The 21,409-nt window shown below is 43.5% G+C and overlaps 3 protein-coding genes across 3 annotated transcripts in view; 1 reads left to right on the plus strand and 2 right to left on the minus strand.

The window, feature by feature from the left end:
- Positions 1-8,621, minus strand: ERLEC1 (endoplasmic reticulum lectin 1). Its single transcript, XM_005486786.4, has 14 exons — positions 8,301-8,621; positions 7,616-7,720; positions 7,446-7,526; positions 6,942-7,019; positions 6,334-6,397; positions 5,964-6,004; positions 4,025-4,248; positions 2,839-2,968; positions 2,364-2,525; positions 2,018-2,077; positions 1,799-1,923; positions 663-740; positions 397-472; positions 1-256 (listed from the first exon to the last, which is right to left on the minus strand). Exons 1-14 carry the CDS (start codon positions 8,604-8,606, stop codon positions 185-187), a joined length of 1,602 nt encoding a protein of 533 aa, XP_005486843.4. The 5' UTR covers positions 8,607-8,621; the 3' UTR covers positions 1-184.
- Positions 8,495-21,409, plus strand: part of ASB3 (ankyrin repeat and SOCS box containing 3) — a 19,218-nt gene continuing 6,303 nt past the window's right edge. Inside the window, exons 1-8 of the mRNA XM_005486785.3 lie at positions 8,495-8,629; positions 16,365-16,575; positions 16,863-17,024; positions 17,803-17,915; positions 18,281-18,416; positions 18,600-18,777; positions 20,052-20,249; positions 21,047-21,292. Coding sequence (XP_005486842.2) covers positions 16,371-16,575; positions 16,863-17,024; positions 17,803-17,915; positions 18,281-18,416; positions 18,600-18,777; positions 20,052-20,249; positions 21,047-21,292 — 1,238 coding nt within the window. The 5' untranslated portion in view covers positions 8,495-8,629; positions 16,365-16,370. The remainder of the gene's footprint in view (positions 8,630-16,364; positions 16,576-16,862; positions 17,025-17,802; positions 17,916-18,280; positions 18,417-18,599; positions 18,778-20,051; positions 20,250-21,046; positions 21,293-21,409) is intronic.
- On the minus strand, positions 9,726-15,190 carry CHAC2 (ChaC glutathione specific gamma-glutamylcyclotransferase 2). The gene is made up of 3 exons (XM_074536728.1): positions 14,926-15,190; positions 13,087-13,122; positions 9,726-11,618 (listed from the first exon to the last, which is right to left on the minus strand). Exons 1-3 carry the CDS (start codon positions 15,058-15,060, stop codon positions 11,235-11,237), a joined length of 555 nt encoding a protein of 184 aa, XP_074392829.1. The 5' UTR covers positions 15,061-15,190; the 3' UTR covers positions 9,726-11,234.

Here is a 21,409-nt window from a genome sequence, read left to right on the forward strand (position 1 = left end):
GGAAGTGCAAGACAAGGTTTTAATCATTAAAAGTTTATCAATAAGCTCTTATATACACATAGTTATACACAAAGTGGTTCACGAGTCCCTCAGCTTGGAGAGCTGTGCTGGTGAGGCCTTTGTCAGCTCACAGACACTGTTCCCATGGGAATGCCAGGATTTGGCCCTGGGGGCTCTGCTGTCCTCAGCTGGGCACTGAGAGGAGCCCGTATTCATCTGCTGTGTCCAGGATTTTACAGATGACTGGAGATTCCACCTGGAACAGAGAGACCAAACCATGAACTCAGCCCTGCAGGAATCTTGGGAACAGTCACTGGGAGAAAGGGGCCACCTTAAACATAACCCTGGAGATGTGCTCTAGGGCCAGCCCTGACCTCAGGGCGTGTCTGTACCTACCCCAAGGATGTATTGGCAAGAGTGAGGCTCCAGCATGTAAATGGTCACAGCGTGAGGGGAGTCTGATTCTTTACATCTGAAAATGGAGGGGAAATTGGGGGGTTGGCAGGCAACAAGCACACAGTAACATGTATTTCACTGCTGTCTGCAACATTTTATTAAGTTGACAGCTAAGGCCATCTCAGCCTTGTGACAACAGCAGCAGCTTTCCCCCCTGACCCAGGAAACAGACACAAAACATCACCTTGTAATAAAAGTTCACTTACTTCAATTTCACAGTCACCTGCCTGGGCTTGTCTGTCAAGTCACAAACATCTCCATTTCCATAGAAATGAGACACCATCCTGCCACAAAAGATCAGAATGGAAGAGTTTGGGAAGTATCAAGCACAATTTTAAAGCAGTCAGTTCAGTGGTGCGATCCAGCACCTTGTCATTGGTTAATATACTAATAAAAAGCAACAAGTATAATATACTATACTATGTATTGTTATATATATATTATATATATATATATATATAATATATATATTATATATTATAATATATAATATATATATTATAATAATATATATATATATATATAAATAATATATAATATATATATATATATATATTATATATATATATATATATATTATCCTACTGTTCTATATAGCTATCATATTATATATATATTATATATTATAATATATAATATATATATTATATTATATATATATATCATATTATATATATATTTTATATATTAATATATATAATTATTTATAATTATAATTATAATAAATTTATAATTATAATTATAATAAATATAATTAATAATAAATATAAATTTATAATTATAATAAATATAAATTTATAATTATAATAAATATAATTAATAATAAATATAAATTTATAATTATAATTATAATAAATATAATTAATAATAAATATAAATAAATATAATAAATAAATATAATTATTTATATATATAATATATATATATTATATATTATAATATATAATATATATATTATAATAATATATATATATATATAAATAATATATAATATATATATATATATATAAATATATTATATATATATATATATATATTATCCTACTGTTCTATATAGCTATCATATTATATATATATATATATATATTATCCTACTGTTCTATATAGCTATCATATTATTATATAGCAATAGGTTGTATTGCAGTTACTGCAGAGGGAAAGAGTTGTTCAGTGCTGAAAGATTTTCCTCTGTGCCACATCCGAAGGGCTGAATTCCCTATTTGTGATGCTGACTGGGGGGTAAATCTGAACATGCTGCTCTTGGCAGTTTATTTCACCTGCTGATACCCCAAATTTCACAGGGCTGGGCCCTGTGTGCCAGGTGTGAGAGCCTGGTTGGTACCTGACTGTCTGGGTGCCATCCTCTCGCAGGTAGAAGGTCCTGGCCGCGTTCTTCCTCGACCACTCGATGTGCTCCTCCTTGCTCCACGTGCCCACCACCACGGAGGTCTTGCCGCTTTCCTTATCCTAAAACAGGAAAAGCTGAGCACTACACCCTGTCCAGAGGATTGTATTTTCTTAACAGGAACTTTAAGGAACGAACAGAACTCTCAGAACACACCTCGTGGTACTGGTGGACGTATTTGCCGTAGCAGAATTCGTATTTCCACCAGCCAACGCCCTGGGGAGACGAACAACCTCAGTGTTAGAAAGAACCAAACAGAACCCCTAAAGCAAACAGAACATCCCAAAACAAACCCATCCTTTTCCCCCCCAGACCCTAAACCTGCTGTTTCAGCTGTAAAACTCTGTATTTGTTAGTTAACAAAAATCCTTCATGGCTAATGCTGTTACCTACTTTCATTTCACTGTCTGCTCAAATAAACTGAATTTCAACAGAAAAGTTAAAGATAAAAACTAAACAAGTGCACAAATTAGGATGTATTCCACATGGCTTTGCTGCTCACCCCATGGAAGCAGTAGGAGCCACTGAGGAATTCCTTGATGAGCTGCTCATCAGTCAGTTTGGAGATGTGGGTTGTCCCCACCGTTAGCAGCTGGTGGCTCCCAACAGCCACAGGCTTGTGGATGGAAGAGAATTTCTCTTCCTTCGTTGAAGGCATTTCTTCCTGCAATTAAAAGATACAATTAAGTCCCTTACAAAGTCTTACAGGTTTTATGAAGTTACTGAACACTGTATCAGGTTGGCTGTTCTGGGCAATTTTAGCTGAAAGAAAGAAAATTCCACTCAAAATCTTCACACATTTGTGAACTGTAGGCTACAAAGTCTACAAAAATTTAAATCAGTAGCCCACACTTGCTTTGTTTTCCTTCCAAATAGGGTAAGTTACAGATGGTTTCAACAAGCTTAAAGACCAATGAAAGACTGACATCATCTTACAAAATGTCTTAAAGATGGCAAGTAAATGAAACAAATCCTACCTCCTTAACCCTCCTAAAAGGCATCTTCAGCATTTCCTGCTGTTTCTCCAGCTGCTCCAGGTTGTGGGGTTTAAGTGGGGATCCTGGCAGGGACTGGCAGAAGATGTCATTCACAGGGGAAGCCCTGAACCTGCCCAGCAAGGTAAGAACATGTCACTGTCACTCCTTCCAGTACAGGAATCAGCGCTCGGAGCTTGTGGATCTGCTGCTGCCCAGGTGGTGCAGCTGCATCCCTGGGTGAGATGGCAGGTGTACAGGGAAAGCCCCAGAGGCTGAGGCACTCAGGGCTGCTTTGGGAACACACAACAGGAAAAAAGGTGCACTGAACTTGGAGTTTGGGTTGTGATCCCTGTGATGTCACTGGGCAGCATTCCCAGGCTGCCACCTCCACCTTTCCTTTTTTACCAAGGTGACGTAAGGGGGGGAATGATGATCCTGAGTGTTTATTTTCAGTGTTTCCTGCTGGTGGCCACGAACCCTTTGGAAGGAGGCAGCAGCTCCAGATTTTATCCTTATCAAGCAACAGAACAATTTCCCTGTGCACTTTCTACGCTTTTTTCCCACTGCTAGAGAAGCTTAAAAGACTCACACATCAAACAGATAACAGTGCCCCAGATAAGTGCAGCAGATAACAGAGTATGACCAAAGCCATCCACAGGAGAAAATTTACAGTGGATACCAAACATTAAAAATAGCAGCACTTAGTAACTCCAACTGCCACATGTTTACAAAATGCAGGATTTTGCCTTCAGACCCTGTGGCCTGTTTCAGATCCCTGATTAAATACTCACTTGTCCCAACATCTGTGTAAATCCAGGAATCCTGTCCATTATCCCCCCTTGTCTGTATAGCACATTCCCTTTGCAGTTCTCTTCACATCCCTTGGAAGGTCTAAAGACCCTCAGATACGTGGTACAGTTCAGGGAAGGGGAGGAAACAAGAAGCCTGCGCTTCATTTTTGGAAAATAACACTGAAATTGTGAATTCTCCATAAGGAAATGGCTTCTAGAGAGCTCCTCATGTTGGGAGGAGCTAAAGTCAAGGTCCAGGTTATGGTTGGAGAAGATACTTTTTGGTTTTATAGACTTTTAAAGCGTACACACATGGCATCTACAGTCTTCAAATAGCACAAAACGATGATCCCTCAGGAAATCCCAAGCTAGGAGGAGACAGAGGTGCTCTGTACCTGTACTTGGGGTGGCTGCAGAGCAGCGGGGTCAGGATCACCACCTCGTACTCGCAGGTGGTGACCTCAGCCACGGACAGGATCTCGTGCTTGGCCTCGGGGTGGCAGATGTACATCACCGTGCTGGACCTGGGCCGGTTCTGCCTCAGGCTGCAGGGAGTGCCATTGCCCAGCTCCACGGGGTAGTAGGGTGTCATCTGCCCCTCAATGTTCTTTGTGGGGATCTGGGTGAGGGAAAAGAACAGGTCATAACCACAGCAGAGCTCCTGAGACCCCTCTGAAACAAAAAATGTCATTCCTGTGTGCAGAGCCAGCATTACCAGGTTAAAATCAGACCCTGTGTGGCTGCTCAGTGTTTCTGCAACATCCAAACTGTCCTGGTGTTCACTCCCAAACTGGGTCTGCCAGGCTCATCACCTGCAGCACCAGGCTCTAAAGAACCCAAAAAACTTCTGCAAAGTCACCCTGGCACCTGCACTACACCTCTCAGCATTCCCAGCCCAGGCTGCTCCTTATCCAGAAGATCCCACAAGCACTTGTGGCTAACAGAGTTAATGGTGTATACAATGTAAATCCCATTTTGTCACACCTTCCAGTCTGCTCCCTTCAGGTTTGTTCTTTCATGTTTCATCCAGCTCCCTCTTTAAGACATTAATTCCCTAAAGTGGTAAATCTCTATCCTGGAATTAGCTGGAGTTCCTGCCTTCCCAAAGTGCCCAAACCCACAAACTGACTCTTTCCCACCCAGGTTGTTGAGCTGCTGAAGGTTTTCAGTGCTGAACAGGCAGGGGTCTGTGCTAAAAGACAGAGGTGTTTTCTGGGATCAGCACACTCCAGGGATCCAGGACCTCTCTGTCCCTCACCTGCTCTGGCTTCCAAGCCACGTCACCCTGTCCCAGGCCACTGACTCCTCCCACAAACTGCTGCACCACCAGTGAAGACATTCACGAGATTAAGGAACCAACGTGCCCTTCCCTGATAAGAGATTCCAGGAAATCCTGACATGGCAAGTGCATCATAAATACTGCCCAAGAAAAAGGCAATAAAAGACTTCATTTCCTCTGAAGCTGAAGGAAAAAAGCTGCACTGCAAAACACTTGGTTTGCTTGGCTTTCCAGGAGGCACAGCTGCCACTGCCACCAGAACAGCCCCGTTCTGCCCCCACATGACCTTCAAAATGCTCCTCAGGCCTGGGTACTGCTGAGAACCCTACACAGCCACCAGCCTGGGCTATTCCAAAGGCCACAGACACAAAAACTTCACTTCAGCATGAAAATCAAGGGGAACTGGCAGCAAGGTCCAACCCGCCCTCACTAATTCCAAACTCCAGCGTGCTTCAGGTACTCCCATTGCTTTGTTATAGAACCAGCTGCTCAAGAGTTGAGTTTTGGGGCCTGAACAAGTGGAGAAGTCCTCAAAAGGGAAAGGGAAACACAGAATATTATGGGATGGGTCAGCAAGTCAGCTCCATCTCTTAGGGATTCTGTGCTGTATAGCTTTAATAAGTGTAAGTAATGTGAGCAGCAAGACGAAATAAATTTTCTGAGCTGGGACTGATAATTAAAAGCAAGAGAGAAGTGCAGCTCAGGAACAGTTCCATTTCTTGATATTCATTTTGTTAGGGGGATAATTACATCATCTTATCATTAGATTGGATATTAGGAAGAAATTCCTCCCTGTGAGGGTGGGGAGGCTCTGGCACAGGTTTCCCAGAGAAGCTGTGGCTGCCCCATCCCTGGAAGTGTCCAAAGCCAGGCTGGATGAGGGATAGTGGAAAGTGTCCCTGCCCATGGCAGGTGGCACTGGATATCTTAGAGGTCCCCTCCAACAAAAACCATTCTGGGATTCTATGATTTTTTATATATATATATATATATATACATACACAAATTGCGACCACTATTGATGGCAGAAGTTAAAGTAGATGTTTTTCACTTGCCTCTTTTGCACCGTCTTTGGAATTTTCCTTCTCTTCTTGATCTAGGGAATAATTAAGAACGAGGTAAGTTTGTGCATTTGGAAAAAAAAAGGAATTTCAGAGAGAAGCTCTTCTGGTTTGTGTATTTGCTGGTGCTTTATACACTGCACACTTGCAGGTGCAAAAGAGGAAAGAAAGGAAATAACCAGCGATCTGGGGCCCACAGCAAACAGAGCAAAATACACCTCAGTTCATCACAAAACTACCTGGAGCTGACAGGACAGGCCAAATCCAGCCCTGACACCAAGGCAGGGCTGCAGAACACGTCACTGCAGCTGTTTGGGAAGGGTGGGAATTGGACAGGAAACAGGCAGGTGCTTTGGAAACACACCTGGTTCTGACAACGGGTTCTTCATTATCATATTCCCCAGGTAGTACTCTTGGATGTTTATTTTCTACAATCAAAACAAACATCAGTTACCACTTTCTAAGTTATTTCAAGGAATTCCATGTTGCAAATAGATAAAAGAAATTATAAAAGAAAGGTCTTATGAAATCAGGCCTTGCTCTGCTAAAGTGCCAAAGCTAGTCTGTCACTTCTAAGTGCAGACAGCCTACAAGTTCTCATACAAAATAATTTTGGGAACGAGAGTTCATTAACACAACAATCTACTTCTAGGATGAAGAACAAATGGAATCTGTAATAACAAGAGATCTGTCTCATAAGAATCAGTAAAAAAGTATGTAAACTAACTAAAAACACAGAAGTTTAACAGACATGCAAAATACCACGTACTGAGCAATGAACTAAGAGTGTATTGCCAACCAGTAAGATCTGACACAGTGCCTTCTGATAATCCTATAAAAATACGTCCTGTACAATAAAGATGCAGTTTTTCTGCATGAGGAAAATGGAATCATGGCTAAATTATTACAGAAACTCAAGTCTGCCGGAGGAGTTCAGCAGTGCCAGTGGGAAGGGGGTAGTGAGCAGCCTACCTGCCCCGTTTCCTTCTCCTCGTGGTACTGACGGATGTGCTTCCCATGGCACACCTCGTAAGTCCAGTAGGATTCAATCTGAGAAATAAAATACATTTAAAAAATTATCTTTAGATGTATTTACACACCACAAAACCACCAAATGTTGGCTTTTGCAGCAAAATGCTGGAGCACCCTCAAAAACAAGAGCACAGCGAATGGTCTCAGTGTTGCCCAAACAAGCACACCAGAGAAGACTTCCTTGACTTTCACACAAATAAAACAAAGGAAAAAATTAATTTTTTATAAAAAAATCCATATTTTTAACTGCTACCATAGCAACCCATTTATCTGAATTCTGACATCTTCAATCACACAGAATTTTGTCAGCAATATTAAGGCATAAAGTTGTAAAGACCGTGTTTCAGACTGTATTAGTATTTAATTTACTACCCTAAAACCTTGACATGCACTGGCCTGCAACCTTTTAACTGGCATTTAATGAACAGGACAAAAGTAACATACTCTATAGGAACAGCTGCTTTGCTTAAAGAGAGGCTCCAGCAATTCCCCCGGAGTAGGACCTTTATAGTCCTTTTCTTCTTCCTGCAACAAAAGGATATCTCATTATATTGAAGCTGTCAGTGTAAAGACTCAGCTACAGTTTATATTTACAGAATAACTCCCGAACTCACCTCATTGCCACTGGCTATCAATGGCAGGAGACACTTGTACTTCTCTTTATCCACAGTGGTCATAATGATATAATTGTCCTCCTTGTACAAGACACCGGTGGTCGGCTGAGAAAACAACCAACCCATGGATCAGCCAGGCAGAGGCTTTTTAATGCTACTCACCAGAAACACCCCTGAATTCCTGAGCGGTGCTTCAGAGTATTTCCTGGGATTTAATTACACCACAAGGCTCGAGTTGGGTGGTGTAGCTGGCTGGGAGCTGCTTGCTGCTGCCTTCGCTTTGGACCTTCTACTTCTACCTATTCCCTGATCCCCTCCAGATCCCCAATCCCTTCCAGATCTCTGATCCCCTCCAGATCCCTGATCCTCTCCAGATGCCCGATTCCTTCCAGATCTCCGATCCCATCCAGATCCCCAACCCCTTCCAGATGCCCGATTCCCTCCAGATCCCTAAATCCCTCCATGCCCCCTCACTCCAGCTCTCCCATTTCAGACCATTACAGCCCCCAGCCCCAGCCATCCGCCCTTCACCCCCAGCTCTCCCCCGGCCGCTGTCGGCACAGAATCCCCCGGGATTCTCTCTCTCCCAGCTGCCAGGCTCCCTCCGCCGGCGGGCCAGCCCCACCCGAGCCCCCCTGAGCGCCGAAGCGGCTCCGAGCCCCTCTGCGGTGAGGGGGGAGCTCACCAGGCTGAGCTCGGTGCCGGGCCAGTTCACCCTGAACGGGATGTCGTCGCTGAGTTGCGGCAGCGCCCGGCCGCCCTCGGCCACGGCGGCCACGGCCGCCAGGAGCCCGCAGAGCAGCGCCGGGGCCGGGCAGGGCGGCCGCAGCTCGCAGCCCCTCCGCGGGGCCGGGGCCGGGCTCGGCAGCCGCAGCCCGCAGCCCCTCATGCCGGCCGGCGGCTCCGCCGAGGCCGCGCCGCGCCGCCGCCACGTCGGCTTCCGGCAGCCGCGATCAACAACCGGGGCAGCGCCCGGCGGCAGCAGCGGCATCCGGGGCAGCGCTCGCGCCGCAGGTGAGGGGCCGGGCGGGCACGGAGAGAGCCCAGGACCGGGGTGAGGGGTGGGGGAGTGATGGAAGTGAGTGATGGAAGTAAGTCAGTGAGTGAGTGAGTGATGGCAGTGAGTAAAAGTGTGAGGGAGTGAGGAATTTGAATGAGGAGTGTAAGTGAGGGAATGAGTGTGAGGGAGGAGTGTGAGGGAGGCAGGAGTGTGAATGAGGGAATGAGCGAGCGAGGGGTAAAATGGGAGCGAGTAAGAGTAGACAGTAGGGGGGAATGGGATGTAATTAACTTTGGTCATCAGTGGCAGCGTTGAGGGTTAAATATAAACAACAGGTACGAGGTTGTGAGTGTAAAAGAGCACTTCAAGGGCTCCTCTGTTTGTTTCTCTATACACCCGTGTGTGTATATATATGTGTGTGGGTATCTATACACCTGAGAACCCAAACAGTCCTCACATCAGAGCACGTTAGACAAGTCCCATCTGACCCATGGGAAACATGGAGCAGATAAATAATTGAAGGATGTGAGAGTGAGAAATTAATAGGCCATGCTACAAAGAATGACCTTATTACAGAGCCTTAGAGTTATTCTGGTTGGAAAATACCTTGGAGATGATGGAGTCCAACCCTTACGTCTGGATTTCCCTCTCCCTCCTCTCTGCATTATCTCCTGTAAATAGTCATGGATGTGCCTGTTGTTTCCCCAGACACTGTTTGAGAACAGGTTTAGCAGTGTCTTTGTGTGCGTGGTTGTGTAGTGAAGCCTACAGATATGAATCTCTATTTGCATAAATAGACACTGAGTTTAACCAGTCAGGAGAAAAATTAAGCCTAAATGGCCTAAAATTTTAAAGGTAGCAGATCTGGGAGGCTTTTGGTAGGGACCAAAGCTGGGGGCAGAGCAGTGGCTTTAATCCCACACAGCAAAAACAAATGCATCTATATTTCCCATGCTTTAATTAATTCCTAATGTGCCACAGTTTGTATGTGTGTTGTCACTCTCAATCTCAACAGCAATTTTATAGCGAGGCACAACGAACACACCCCTTGATGTCCACCCTCACACAGACACACTTCAGACATAACATTTCTGGAAATTTCCAGCCCCGTTATTCATTGTAATGCTTTTTTATTGCACTGAAGTCATACACAGGAACGTGTATTATTGCAATGGTTTATGCACTTAAGAAGCAAAGTACCAACAAAATCTTGGAGGCAAAGACAGAGAATGTGGAGCTACACAGAATCACAGTACTTAAATAATTAGCATTTTAAAGGGAGAATCAGCCCTGATGGTTCTGAATCCCCTGCCCTCTTTTAAGGAACAAGGATAAGTCTTTGAGGAAAGAATTTTTAAATCTAAAATGAATTTTCAAGAAAGCAGAGAATGCCATTGCACACTTTTACCTTCACAAATATAAACCAGGAAGATGTAAAGAACAGAAAAGGTCAACCTTTTTAGGGGAAACCCACACTTTTTTTGCAATTACTGATGCAGAATCCAGGCTTCCAGGCTGCTACTAAACACTTACACATTCCCTGGATGGGAAAACAGGATGTTACGTGGTGTTTGAAACAGGACCTTTTATATTAATATATAAAAATATACTCGGTTAGAAGTTAGTAAAAATAAAGTTTTGAGGAGCAAGACAAGTCCATGTTGGGACGGATTGCATCAGGAAGCCTACCAGCCTAAACTGGGGGCTTCCCAACCCTCTTGGGATGTCCAAACACACCCCTAAGGTTGCTGGAGAGAGGGTTCCTTAATTTTGTCTCTGGGAACCTCCCAGAGGGTTCCTTCTGTTGGTGAATCCTTGAAACTAAAACCTGTCCTTGCAGCTGGGATCTTTGAAGAGATGGGGGCCACAACAGCACACCTGAAGTAACAAGAGATGAAAGTTTCTCTTCTTGCTGTGTTGTGACTTCAAGTCATGCTCTTAGTTAATTTTAATGTTTTGGGGTTATTTATATTAGGATTAAAAATTAAAAAGAGGCACTGACAGGTTATGGCTTGTTTGAGTCAGAGCGCCCAGAGCTTTGGTTTTCAGGGCTTGACATCAGCAGCCAAGGGAAGGAATGATCTCCTTTACAATAAAATGGTTTATCCTCTGCATTTAAGGATAAATTAACATCTAAAGGGTGAGATGACTAATTCAGTAGCATAACTTTATTTCAGAGGAGTTGAATGTCGATATAAAAGTTCTACTACACAATTTAGGCCAACCACTTAAAATTCCTGCACTGTGGTGTGGGATCAGAACAAACTATCACTTAAATCTAAGGAACTTGTCTCTGCATGCTGATTTTGACCTCAAAAATATTCTAAAGATGTATTTTAAACCTGAAATAATAATGAAACATAAAGAGAAGTTTGGGTGGTTGTCTTGAGGGGTAGTTTTGGATGAAAAGCTGAGATACCAATTTGAACTTAGAAGAGTCTTGTTGCTCTCCTTTCTTGAGAAAGAATGGGAGAATGATTTTGGCAGTTTTAAGTAATCAACTCCTACTCTGAACGCAGCATTAATTAAGATATGCAGCACTAATTAGGACAGCACAATGCAGAGGAGCATTCCTCCCGGGGGTCAGAACACCAGAACCAGGCCTGTTTCGAGGTCACTTCACAGACAGTTGAGATTTTGGTGCTTGCTCAAGAGCTCCTTGACCAGTGTCTCTAAGGAGAAGAGGTGCTCGTCCACGTCCTCGGGCACGAGGTTCCTGATGGAGTTGGCCAGCTCGAACAGGTACTCGGTGTTGCGGCCGCTGGGCCCGGCGGCGCTGAGGATCTGGCGCGCGATGTCCTCGAGCGGCGCGGGGCCCAGGTAGTTGGGGTTGTCGCGCGTGCCGATGTAGAGCAGCACGTCGAAGGGCTGCACCGACGCGTCCTTGGGGTAGAAGATCACCGTGGTGGTCCTGTAGCCGCCCTTCTCCCGGAAATCCAGGTAGGCCTTCACCTCTCCTTCCTTCCCAGCCGGCAGCCGGTAGGCGACGCCCCACACGCAGCCCTGCGCAAGGAAACGCGGTCAGAGGGAGACTCGGGAATCGCCGCGTTTAGGCAAAGCTTTCAGGAAACCCATTTCCTGCCTGTCGCTGGCATCTTTTATGAAAAATCCTTTCTTTAGGTTTATCCTCTGCAATGGTTTATCCTTTGCATTTAAGAGAGCCATTTCTTGTTTTGTTAGTATCTGGAGCAGTAGATAGCTTCGGTAGAGGCCACTAAGGAGCTGGCAAAAAGGACACAGCTGGCAAAAAGGACACATCCTTTCTTTAGGATTTTTCCTCTTGAGAAGCTGAGAAGCTTCAGGAACAAAATGCAAACATTGATTATCTGCTGCTGTAGAATGCAACAAGTAGATTTTTGATTGGCCTATGTTAGTTGTTTGTAATTAATAGCCAATCACAGCTTAGCTAGCTCGGACAGAGAGTCCGAGCCACAAACTTTTGTTATCATTCTTTTTTATTCTGTTCTTAGCTAGCTTTCTGAAGAAATCTTTTCTTCTGTTCTTTTAGTGTAGTTTTAATGTAATCTATATCATAAATAATAAATCAAGCCTTCTGAAGCATAGAATCACATCCTCATCTCTTCCCTCAACCTGACACCCCTGCAAACACAGTCACACCTGCCCTTCTGCTGCTTTTTGCACTGTTTGTAAGAGTCCCAAAGTATTCAGTCCCTGCTTTATTCAGGCAACTATCAGTGATCATCCTCTTTCTGCTATTTTGGGGTTGTTCTTTATCTTAGGATTAAAAATTAAAACGAGGCACTGACAGGTTATGGCTTGTTCGAGTCAGAGCACCCAGAGCTTTGGTTTTCAGGGCCTGACATCAGCAGCCAAGGGAAGGAATGATTTCCTTTACAATAAAATGGTTTATCCTCTGCATTTAAGGTTTTCCTAACAGAGCAACATCTTGTTTTGTTAATATCTGGAGTAGTAGATAGCTTCAGTAGAGGCCACTAAGGAGCTGGCAAAAAGGACACAGAGTTTCTCCCTGACCTCCTGAAAATGACAAATTTAAATAATGCAGAATTTGAAGGAATTTTGATCAGGTCCCTTGTGTTTAGTGACAGTTTGGTAAGGACCTGAGGGTCACCTGCACCTGTTACACACCTGAACTGGTGTGGTGTGCTGAGATACCTTCACAATCTGGTCACACCTTGTGAAGCTGAAATTAAAGCAATTACATTTATCATTCAATGCTGATACCAAATAATGTATGTTTGATATAGCTTTCTACCAAATTCTACATCTCATAACTGGATAGCCAAAGTGACAATTCCAGAATATACCTGTGGTAATAACAGACACAAACTACTTCCAGTTTATATTATTTGAAATAATCAAGAGCCAGTGGTGTAATTCTGGGAAACACTGAGAGAACTTCTCCCTTAAGATAAGACAGTTATCTGCTCGTAGAAAAGCAAAAATTAATGAGTGGAAATGCAACAGGACTTTCTGTGCAACAGTACTGTACCTCAGCATCTTCAACCAGGGTCACAACTCTTCCAGGCTAAAATTTAAAAGATGAAATCATCAATCAGTCAGAGGCTTTTGCCTTAAATCATGAGCAAAATCAAACCAAAACGAGAAAAAACCAAGGAACAGGAATGAAATGCTCAGAGAATTAATCCAGCACAATTCCAGTAAGGTCCAGATCCAGTGTAAGTATTTTTGGGGAGTAGCTTTGGATGTGTATTAAATAAAATAAACATGTTAAATTCTGGGTTAACACAAAAATAAAGGCAGTCAGAAATTGGGAGGGTTTCAATGTCCTTGCTTTACATGTGCAGTCCAGACTCAATTCCACTGCAACTTAAAAGTGACAATTAATTAGCAATACAATAACAGTGCTAATTAAGAGTTTCACTAATGTAAAACTATCCTCAAGGAGCCCTTGGAGCCTCACTGGATGGAGGGAGGATACCTTGCAAATGGCTTGTTTTCCCCAGGAAATTAATTCCTGTAGGAAAAAGTAAGAAGCCAGTTTGTAAATACTGGAAATAAAATAGTTGAAGTTTGTTGTATAAAACTTTAAAACATAAAACTCTGTGTTGAACTACATCTGCAGTTTAAAATTGCTGCTTTTGGCATCAAATTAGTTCTCTCCCAGCATGAGCAATTTATTCCTGACCTGACTGATAAAATAAGGCAATAAAGCTACATGAACACTAAATGACTCCTATTTCCTGAGCAGAAATGAGTCTGTTCCCATGAAACACCAAAGATAACTTCAGTGTTCCTTTTGGAATATTTTTTCCATAGTCTTTGATAGTTCTCTGACTTGTGCACTCGCAATGGGTCACGAAGATTTTTGTGAATTATGGATTAAAGAGACATTCTGTGGTGGATGGAAATCAACTTTCTTGTCCTTGCTAGGAATGTCTGTAACTGTAGCCTAAATTAATTAAATTTCATTCAAATCTGATTTGATTTAATATGAAGGGCAGTACTGAGGAGAACTTCATGTTCAGGTGGGCTGTGTGAAGGAAGAAGGATCTGTTTGCCTCAGGAAGGGCAGCATATTTACTTAATTGCTTGCAGAATCCTTGTCTTGCCTGGAACTACCCAAAACAAACATAAAGAAACAAATTACTGAATACTTATTGATCAGAGGAATTAAGTACTGTTTGTACTACTCGGAAAAATCCTCTGAAAATATTTTTAAAACACAGCTGACAAGAAATTTGCCGTGTATTTGTAAGTCGCTGTTCTTTACTGTGTGTCAGTGGTGGCTCAAGCTGTGTTCTTTGAGCTCTGTGCAAGTTATTTTATGGTGTTTGATATTCTAATGAGTGTTGTTTCATCTGGAACCTTCCAAGAAACAAGACGTGTTTTTTAAAATAATCCTGATGCTTTTTCTCTCTTAAAGCCGCCTCAGGTTTACAGTAGAGTTACCTGGGTGCAAGGTTATACCTTACCCCCGTGGCTTAAAAAAACATGACATTGGGAATTTTAGTTTCCTTTTCTCGCTGGTTTTTTTTTCCTCCTTTTCCAAACTGTGAAGAATTTTAGAACTCCAAATATTTCCTAATCCATGAGAGTAAAATAAATCAAAACACAGCCGGGGGTTACTTGGATCAATAATTCTGGCTTGTCCTATTCCCTGTGCACAGCCTGACACCCGCCCCTCACGGAGGGCATTTAACACCCTGAATGACAAATGTGGCATTTCGGAGCCCTGTTTAAAGCGGGTTGTGTTTGTTGTTGGTGTGTTTGTTGTTGGCGTGTTTGCTGTGCAGCCCTTGCGGGCGGCTCCGGCCGCGGGGCAGGGCCCGAAGCCGGGCCCGACGCGCTCCCCCCGGCCCCGGCTCACCTTGCCCGGCACCCCGCGGTGGTCGGTGCTGCCCTGCCAGAAGCGCCGGCTGTAGCCGCGGATGCGCCCCACCAGCTTCTCCTGGTAGGGGAAATCCACCTTCCAGATGAGGGAGCCGTAGCCGAACACCCACATGGCGGCCCGGCCCGGCGGGGCCTGCGCAGAGCCGCGGGGCGGCCCCGGCCGGAGGCGGCGGCCCCGAGCGCCGGCGGGGCGGCCCCGGTGCGGTGGCGGAGCCTGGCGGGGCCGGGGCTGTGGCGGCTCTGAGGGAGCCGTTCCTCGGCCCGGACAGCCTTTCCCAAGGCCACAGACGATCGTGTCCCCCGAAACCCCCCAGCAACCACGTCCCAAACCCACAAACGACCTCCCCCAAGCACCTGCCTCGCACCCCCGTCCTGCCAGCAACCACATCCCTCCAAACAGTCACCTCGCCCCAAAGCCCCCAACCACCTCTGCCTTCAAACCCCACAAAGAACCACTCCTTAACCCCCTAAAAAACCATCTCTCCTCCAACTCAACCTCCCCTTAAATCCCCAAACACCTTCCAAACAACACCTCCCCTCAAACCTCAACCATCTCCCCTCAAAACCCACAAACTACCTTCCCCAGCCCACCCTGTGATAAATTTGGTTTCATTTCTCACAACCCCTGGCGTGAAAAGTGCATATTTTATGATTGGCTTTTCGCAAATATTAATATTATATATGTTGTGTTAGAAAGTAATGCTGTGCTAATTCTATGAGGTAGTGTGTTAAATCTAATTTTAGGTTATAATAAAATGTTAAAATAGAAGCTATGCTATGTAGGATACTTTTTTTTTAAAGAAAGGACTCGCCCTGAGGTAGCAGCCACAGGACACCTAAATCTTTCAGAGAAAGAGAATTTATTGCTCCATTATCAGGAGAAACGAACTTCTTCCTGCCTTGCTCAGGCTTGAAGGTGCCGTTGAGGATTCAGAGGAAAAAGCTGAGGATGACCAGACAGAATCTTGTGTGGAATTTATGGAATGGAATTTATGCATCATGTATGGGATGTATGAATATGCAACAGGTTATTAAGGGTTAATCCTCTGTTAACGTGTGTCCTTTTCCAGGCTTATGCTGCCCAGAAAAAGATACCTGGACATCCATAACTCTTTGTTTCTATTGTCTCATATTGTCCTAATCCAAGTTGTCCAAATTATTATTACTCTAATTGTATTACTATTTTCATAACCATTTTATTACTATTAAACTTATAAAAAAAATTTAAAAACAAGGGATTGGCATTTTTCACACCAGGCAATTACCTCTCCCTAAGCCCCCCAAACCACCATCTCCCCACAAACCAAACCAAATCCTCTGTAAAACTAACAAACAAAAAAACCCCTCAGATCTATATTGTACCAACACACATCTCTCTTTATTTTTCTTTTTTTCCCTCTTTTCCTCCTGCTGCAGAGTTCCATGCCAGGGATGGATTTCACAGAAGCCTATTCAGACAGGTGCTCGGCTGTGGGCCTTGCAGCCAGAGAAGGAAACATTGAGATTCTGAGGGAATTGATAAATCGGGGATACAGCGTCGATGTCCCGGATAACAGGAGGTGGCTGCCCATCCACGAAGCGGCAGCACACAATTCCAGTGAGTGCCTGAAGCTCCTCATTGATAAAGGTAAGGAAAACCTAATGGGAAACGCTGTGGTTTTGTGCTAAATTATCCTGTCACAGATAATACAAGTTCCATAGATTTATCCTATTTTGTTTGGGGATTTTTCTGTGTAGTTTCCCAACTGCGCCAAGTAGAAATTGACATATTGCAGTTCATGGGTGATACTTGAGGTGATAACAGCATATTCATGGATCACATATCTCAAATAACTTTGTTATTTTCTTAAAATGATTGTATTTTGTAATTCACTGCCAAATATCCCTTTTTCCCCTCATTATGCTCCTCTGCAGCTCCAGCTGATGACTACATCCACTCGAGGACGTTTGAAGGGATGTGTGCTCTGCACCTCTCGGCCCGTCACGGCTCTCTGGAATGTCTCCGGATTCTCCTGGAAGCTGGGGCTGACCTGGACAATGTCACCACCGAATCTGCCACCACCCCACTCTTCCTAGGTGACACAAGCTTTCCTCAAGTCTCAGAGCTTGAACTCACCAGTTAAAACTCAAATTTCTCTGAGTTTAAACTCACCGGATTTTCTTACTTGCCTGCCATGTTGCATCTTTTTGTAGCCCTAAATAACCAGGCTTTAGACTCAGAGGTGTGGAAATAACCTTTTGTTTATGGGTAAATCTGCTTCAGACAGTGTTTTAAAACAAATTATAAAAGCAAATTATAAATTATAAAAGCAAATATATTTTCTGCATCAAGCGCAGAAAAACTTTAGGAGGTTCAGGATTACATCTGTATGAGGCTGTTTCAAAGCCTTTTTGATTTTTATAATTCCTTCCTAATTCTTATATAAAAATAAGAATTATTATTTTATTATTATTATTGACATTCCTAGTCTGGCAATTAAGGTCCATTATTTGAGCATTTTTTTCTATGACTTATATTTGACTTAATTGAATGCTTCTAAATAATTTGATAAAATACATTTATTAGTTTACTTGCCTCTCTGCCCAGATATCATGTGTGCCATGTTATCTTTGATTCCAAGTCTTTTCCAAGTTTGGGGGAATTTTGGCATCATTTCCATTCCCCAAAACAGTTTTGGGGATCTAAATATAAAAGGCAAGCCAGTATATAATGGACAAGTTTAAAGGAATTATGATTGTTGTTTCAGGAAGTTGGCAGTGAGACCTTTTGAGCTTTTAAACCCAAATACTTAAATTATTTCTTTTTCAAATTTTTCAATAAGATTTGTTTCTTTTTATTACTGTTCTATGGAAGCTGTTGAAAATAAACATACAGAGGTTGTCAAGTTCCTCCTCCAACACGGAGCAAATATTGAAGGGTCTCATTCTTGGTCTGGATGGAATTCTTTGCACCAAGCTTCCTTTCAGGTAACCTGTGAGCACATCATGTAATTTTGGTGTAACTGGTATGTTCTGGGGGATAAATACTTATTTAATAATTATTGGATTTTTGTCATGTAATTTTTCCTAACCTACCCTAGCACGCATAAGCCTGTACTTAAAAATATATTGGCTTAATAGTTCTAACACATACAAATAACTTTATCATGTAAATAAGGAAAAGTGATCAATTTGAACTTGCCTAATTTATTTTACCCTTAATTCTTAAGTGTATCTTTAGGATATTGAATATGTTGTGGGTTTTATTATTTCTATCTGGATCACGTGGGGAAAAACGGGTTGTGTGATTTCCTCCTTTTCCTGCTGGTTGAGAATAAAAACCTTGATTCCAGGGTTCCACCGAGATAATGGAAATGCTGCTGGAGAAAGGGGCCAGGACGGAGTGTCGCGATGACTTTGGAATCACCCCTCTGTTTGTGGCTGCTCAGTATGGGCAGCTGCAGAGTCTGCGCCTGCTGCTGTCCCACGGTAACCACGTCCTCCATTTCCCTGGCCACACTCCCAGCACCTCCCACTGAGTGCAGCTGGAGCTCTGCTCCTGCACATCATCATCTCAAATGCCAGAGGTTTTATTTCCTTATTGCTGAGTTGGAAGCCACCCTGTGAAGGATAATGACTGATGGAGGTGACTTTGGTTTTGTCTCGTGTCAGGTGCGGACGTCAACTGCCAGGCCAAGGACAGGGCCACTCCCCTGCTGATTGCTGCCCAGGAGGGACACCTGGACTGTGTGAAGCTGCTGCTGGCTGCAGGGGCAGACCCAAACCTCTACTGCAACAGTGACAACTGGCAGCTACCCATCCATGCAGCAGCTGAGATGGGCCATGCAAAGTAGGTGGTTGCAGAGGCATTGAGACAGAAGGTCCTGGTCACACAAATCTGATCCCCAAAGGAGGAAGTTCAGCCCTAAAAGGGAGGAAAATTGGGTGTTCAAACAGTAACTTAGAAGTTCTGATTATTTTTGTATTTTAAATGTCTCTTAGTTTCTTCCACACTGACAGGGAGTAGGTTTAGATGAAATATTAAGGAAAAATGCTTCCCTGTGAGGGTGGTGAGACCCTGGCACAGGTTTGCCAGAGAAGCTGTGGCTGTGGCATCCCTGGAAGTGTTCCAGGCCAGGATGCATGGGGCTTGGAGCAACCTGGGATAGTGGAAGTGTCCAGGTAGGGGGTAGAACTAGATCACCTTGAAGATCCCTTCCAACCCCAACCATTCTATGATTTATGATTTTTAATTCAGCATCTAACCTGGATTTGATCCATAGCCTGATGAATTTAGAGGGTTTTCTACAGTGCTGAACCAGATACCAATTCACTCCATGACCGTTTTACTTTCCATTTAAAAATGCAAATAACCATGTTATACATTATACATGACTTGAACAGCTGCTAATTAGAATTCTATATGAAGTAGCAGCAGTAATTATATGCAAATATTGAATTAGCTGGACCAGCCAGAAAAATCAAAGCCACAAAAACAGTTTCTTTAATCTTTCCAGAGATGCATTTGCAGCTTTGCCCAATTTCAGATATACAAGTCAGCTCCACAGCAGCGAGCCAAGAGTGGAAGGAAGTTTTGGGAGTAGACCATTGGGGAGAAGGATCTCTCAGGAACTCCATGATTCACACATGGACAGCACTTAAGTACATAAATGATGATACATCACTGGCAACTCTTATGCAGCACCAGTAGGTGCCAGCAGCACAGGAACTGGTGTTTGTCACTAATGTGATGTGGCCTGGGGTGTGAGCTGTAAACTGAATGATTTTTCTGTTTCATAGAACTAAGAATTCATTTAATTTGCAACTCAGATTTACAGTTTGCTTCCAAACTTCCTTGGAGTTGGGATTTAGTGTGCAATGGTGTTCTGTTGCTGTAAAATAGTTGCTGGGTAATAGGAAGTAGCTGTCCCTGGTTTGGTTTAAAATACTTCTTTCCAGTCCAAATCCATCCCAAAGCACAACATATGCCAGGGATCTGTGTATGTCAAGAGTGAAAACCACGATTTTCTTCCAAAGCTGCAATGACCCTGTGAAAAAATGGCTGTGTGTTTAAGATTAATCATTGCAATGAGATCAGCAAGCAGTGGTTCTAAACACCTGCAGGATACTGGAGCTGCTGATTCCAGTCACGGACCGGGTGTGTGACAAGGGCGAGGGCAAAGTGAGCCCGGTGTACTCGGCGCTGTACGGCGGGGACAGCGAGTGCCTGGAGATGCTGCTCAGGCAGGGCTTCAGCCCAGATGCTCAGGAGTGCCCAGACTTCGGCTGCAGGTCCCCCATGTGCATGGTCTTCCAAAAGCAGTAAGCAAACCTCTTCTGTTTTGGAGTTATTCGTAATCATATTTGCTTTCATTAACTGATTTTAAACGTGTCGTTTCCCACTTTCTTCTCCCAACTGCTGTCTATCATCTAGTATTTTTCCAGAATTCCAGTGTGTTCCCCCTTTGCAGACACTCCTCATTATTCCCATTTCCTTGGGAATATTAATGTGAAGGCCTGAAGTGTGACTTACTTGCTGCTCTAAGGAAAACATCTTCAAAAACGGCTTTTGAATCCTCTCAGATTTTAACAGATTATTTCTTTGTACATGGATTTTATTTATTTATAGTAAATAAATATTTATTATAATATTTATAATAAATAAATATATATTTTAATAGTTATATATAATTATATAAAATATTTATATTGTTTATAATTTATTTATGGCTGCCATTTAAATTAACAAGGTTTGTTACTAATGAATTTAGTTTGTGGCCTGCTCCTAGGAAGCTGCCTTTAAAAATCCTTGGACACCATTTTTCCCTTTCTGTCCTGATGTTGCTTTATAATAAATAATTCAGGAAGGGATGCAGAGCAGGTGATTGCTCTGTGAACAGGGCAGGTAACACATGTCACCACTTCTGTGGGGCAATGTGCCCTCTAATGCCTAAAAGGCAACACCAGTCACAGTCTCAGTCCTTATCCTATTGGGGATGATGATAAAAGGATTTTAATAAAAACATTTTGAACTGTTTCATTGCAGACAGATGTAACAAGTGGTGGGTGCTTTCTGAGGCAAAGCTCACGGGATGCCCTGTTCCTTTTCCTGCTCACAGGTATTATCTGTTCGTTGATGTCCTGCTGAAATATGGCATCACCCTGCGTGGCATCAACTTGGCTCACTGCCTGTGCCATAGGGAATTTGCTCTGTTCCGGCGTTTCCTGAGGTCTGGCTGTTCCCTGCCCTCGGAGGAGGAGTTAACAGACTTCATCCTCTACAGCAGCACGGTGCAGAAGGAATACAAGGAATGGCTGCCCTGCCTGCTCCTGGCTGGCTTCAACCCCGTGAATTTCATGTGCAGGTTCTGGTAGAGCAGGGAGCTTGGTCCTTCTTAACTCAAACATCCCATGCTAATGTGCAAAGCTGCTACAGGATGGCCCTTGATAATCTGTTGCCACCATCAGGAACGGGAGTGGTT

Source organism: Zonotrichia albicollis, chromosome 3 (genome assembly GCF_047830755.1).
Source record: "Zonotrichia albicollis isolate bZonAlb1 chromosome 3, bZonAlb1.hap1, whole genome shotgun sequence".
Taxonomy (NCBI): Eukaryota; Metazoa; Chordata; class Aves; order Passeriformes; family Passerellidae; genus Zonotrichia; species Zonotrichia albicollis.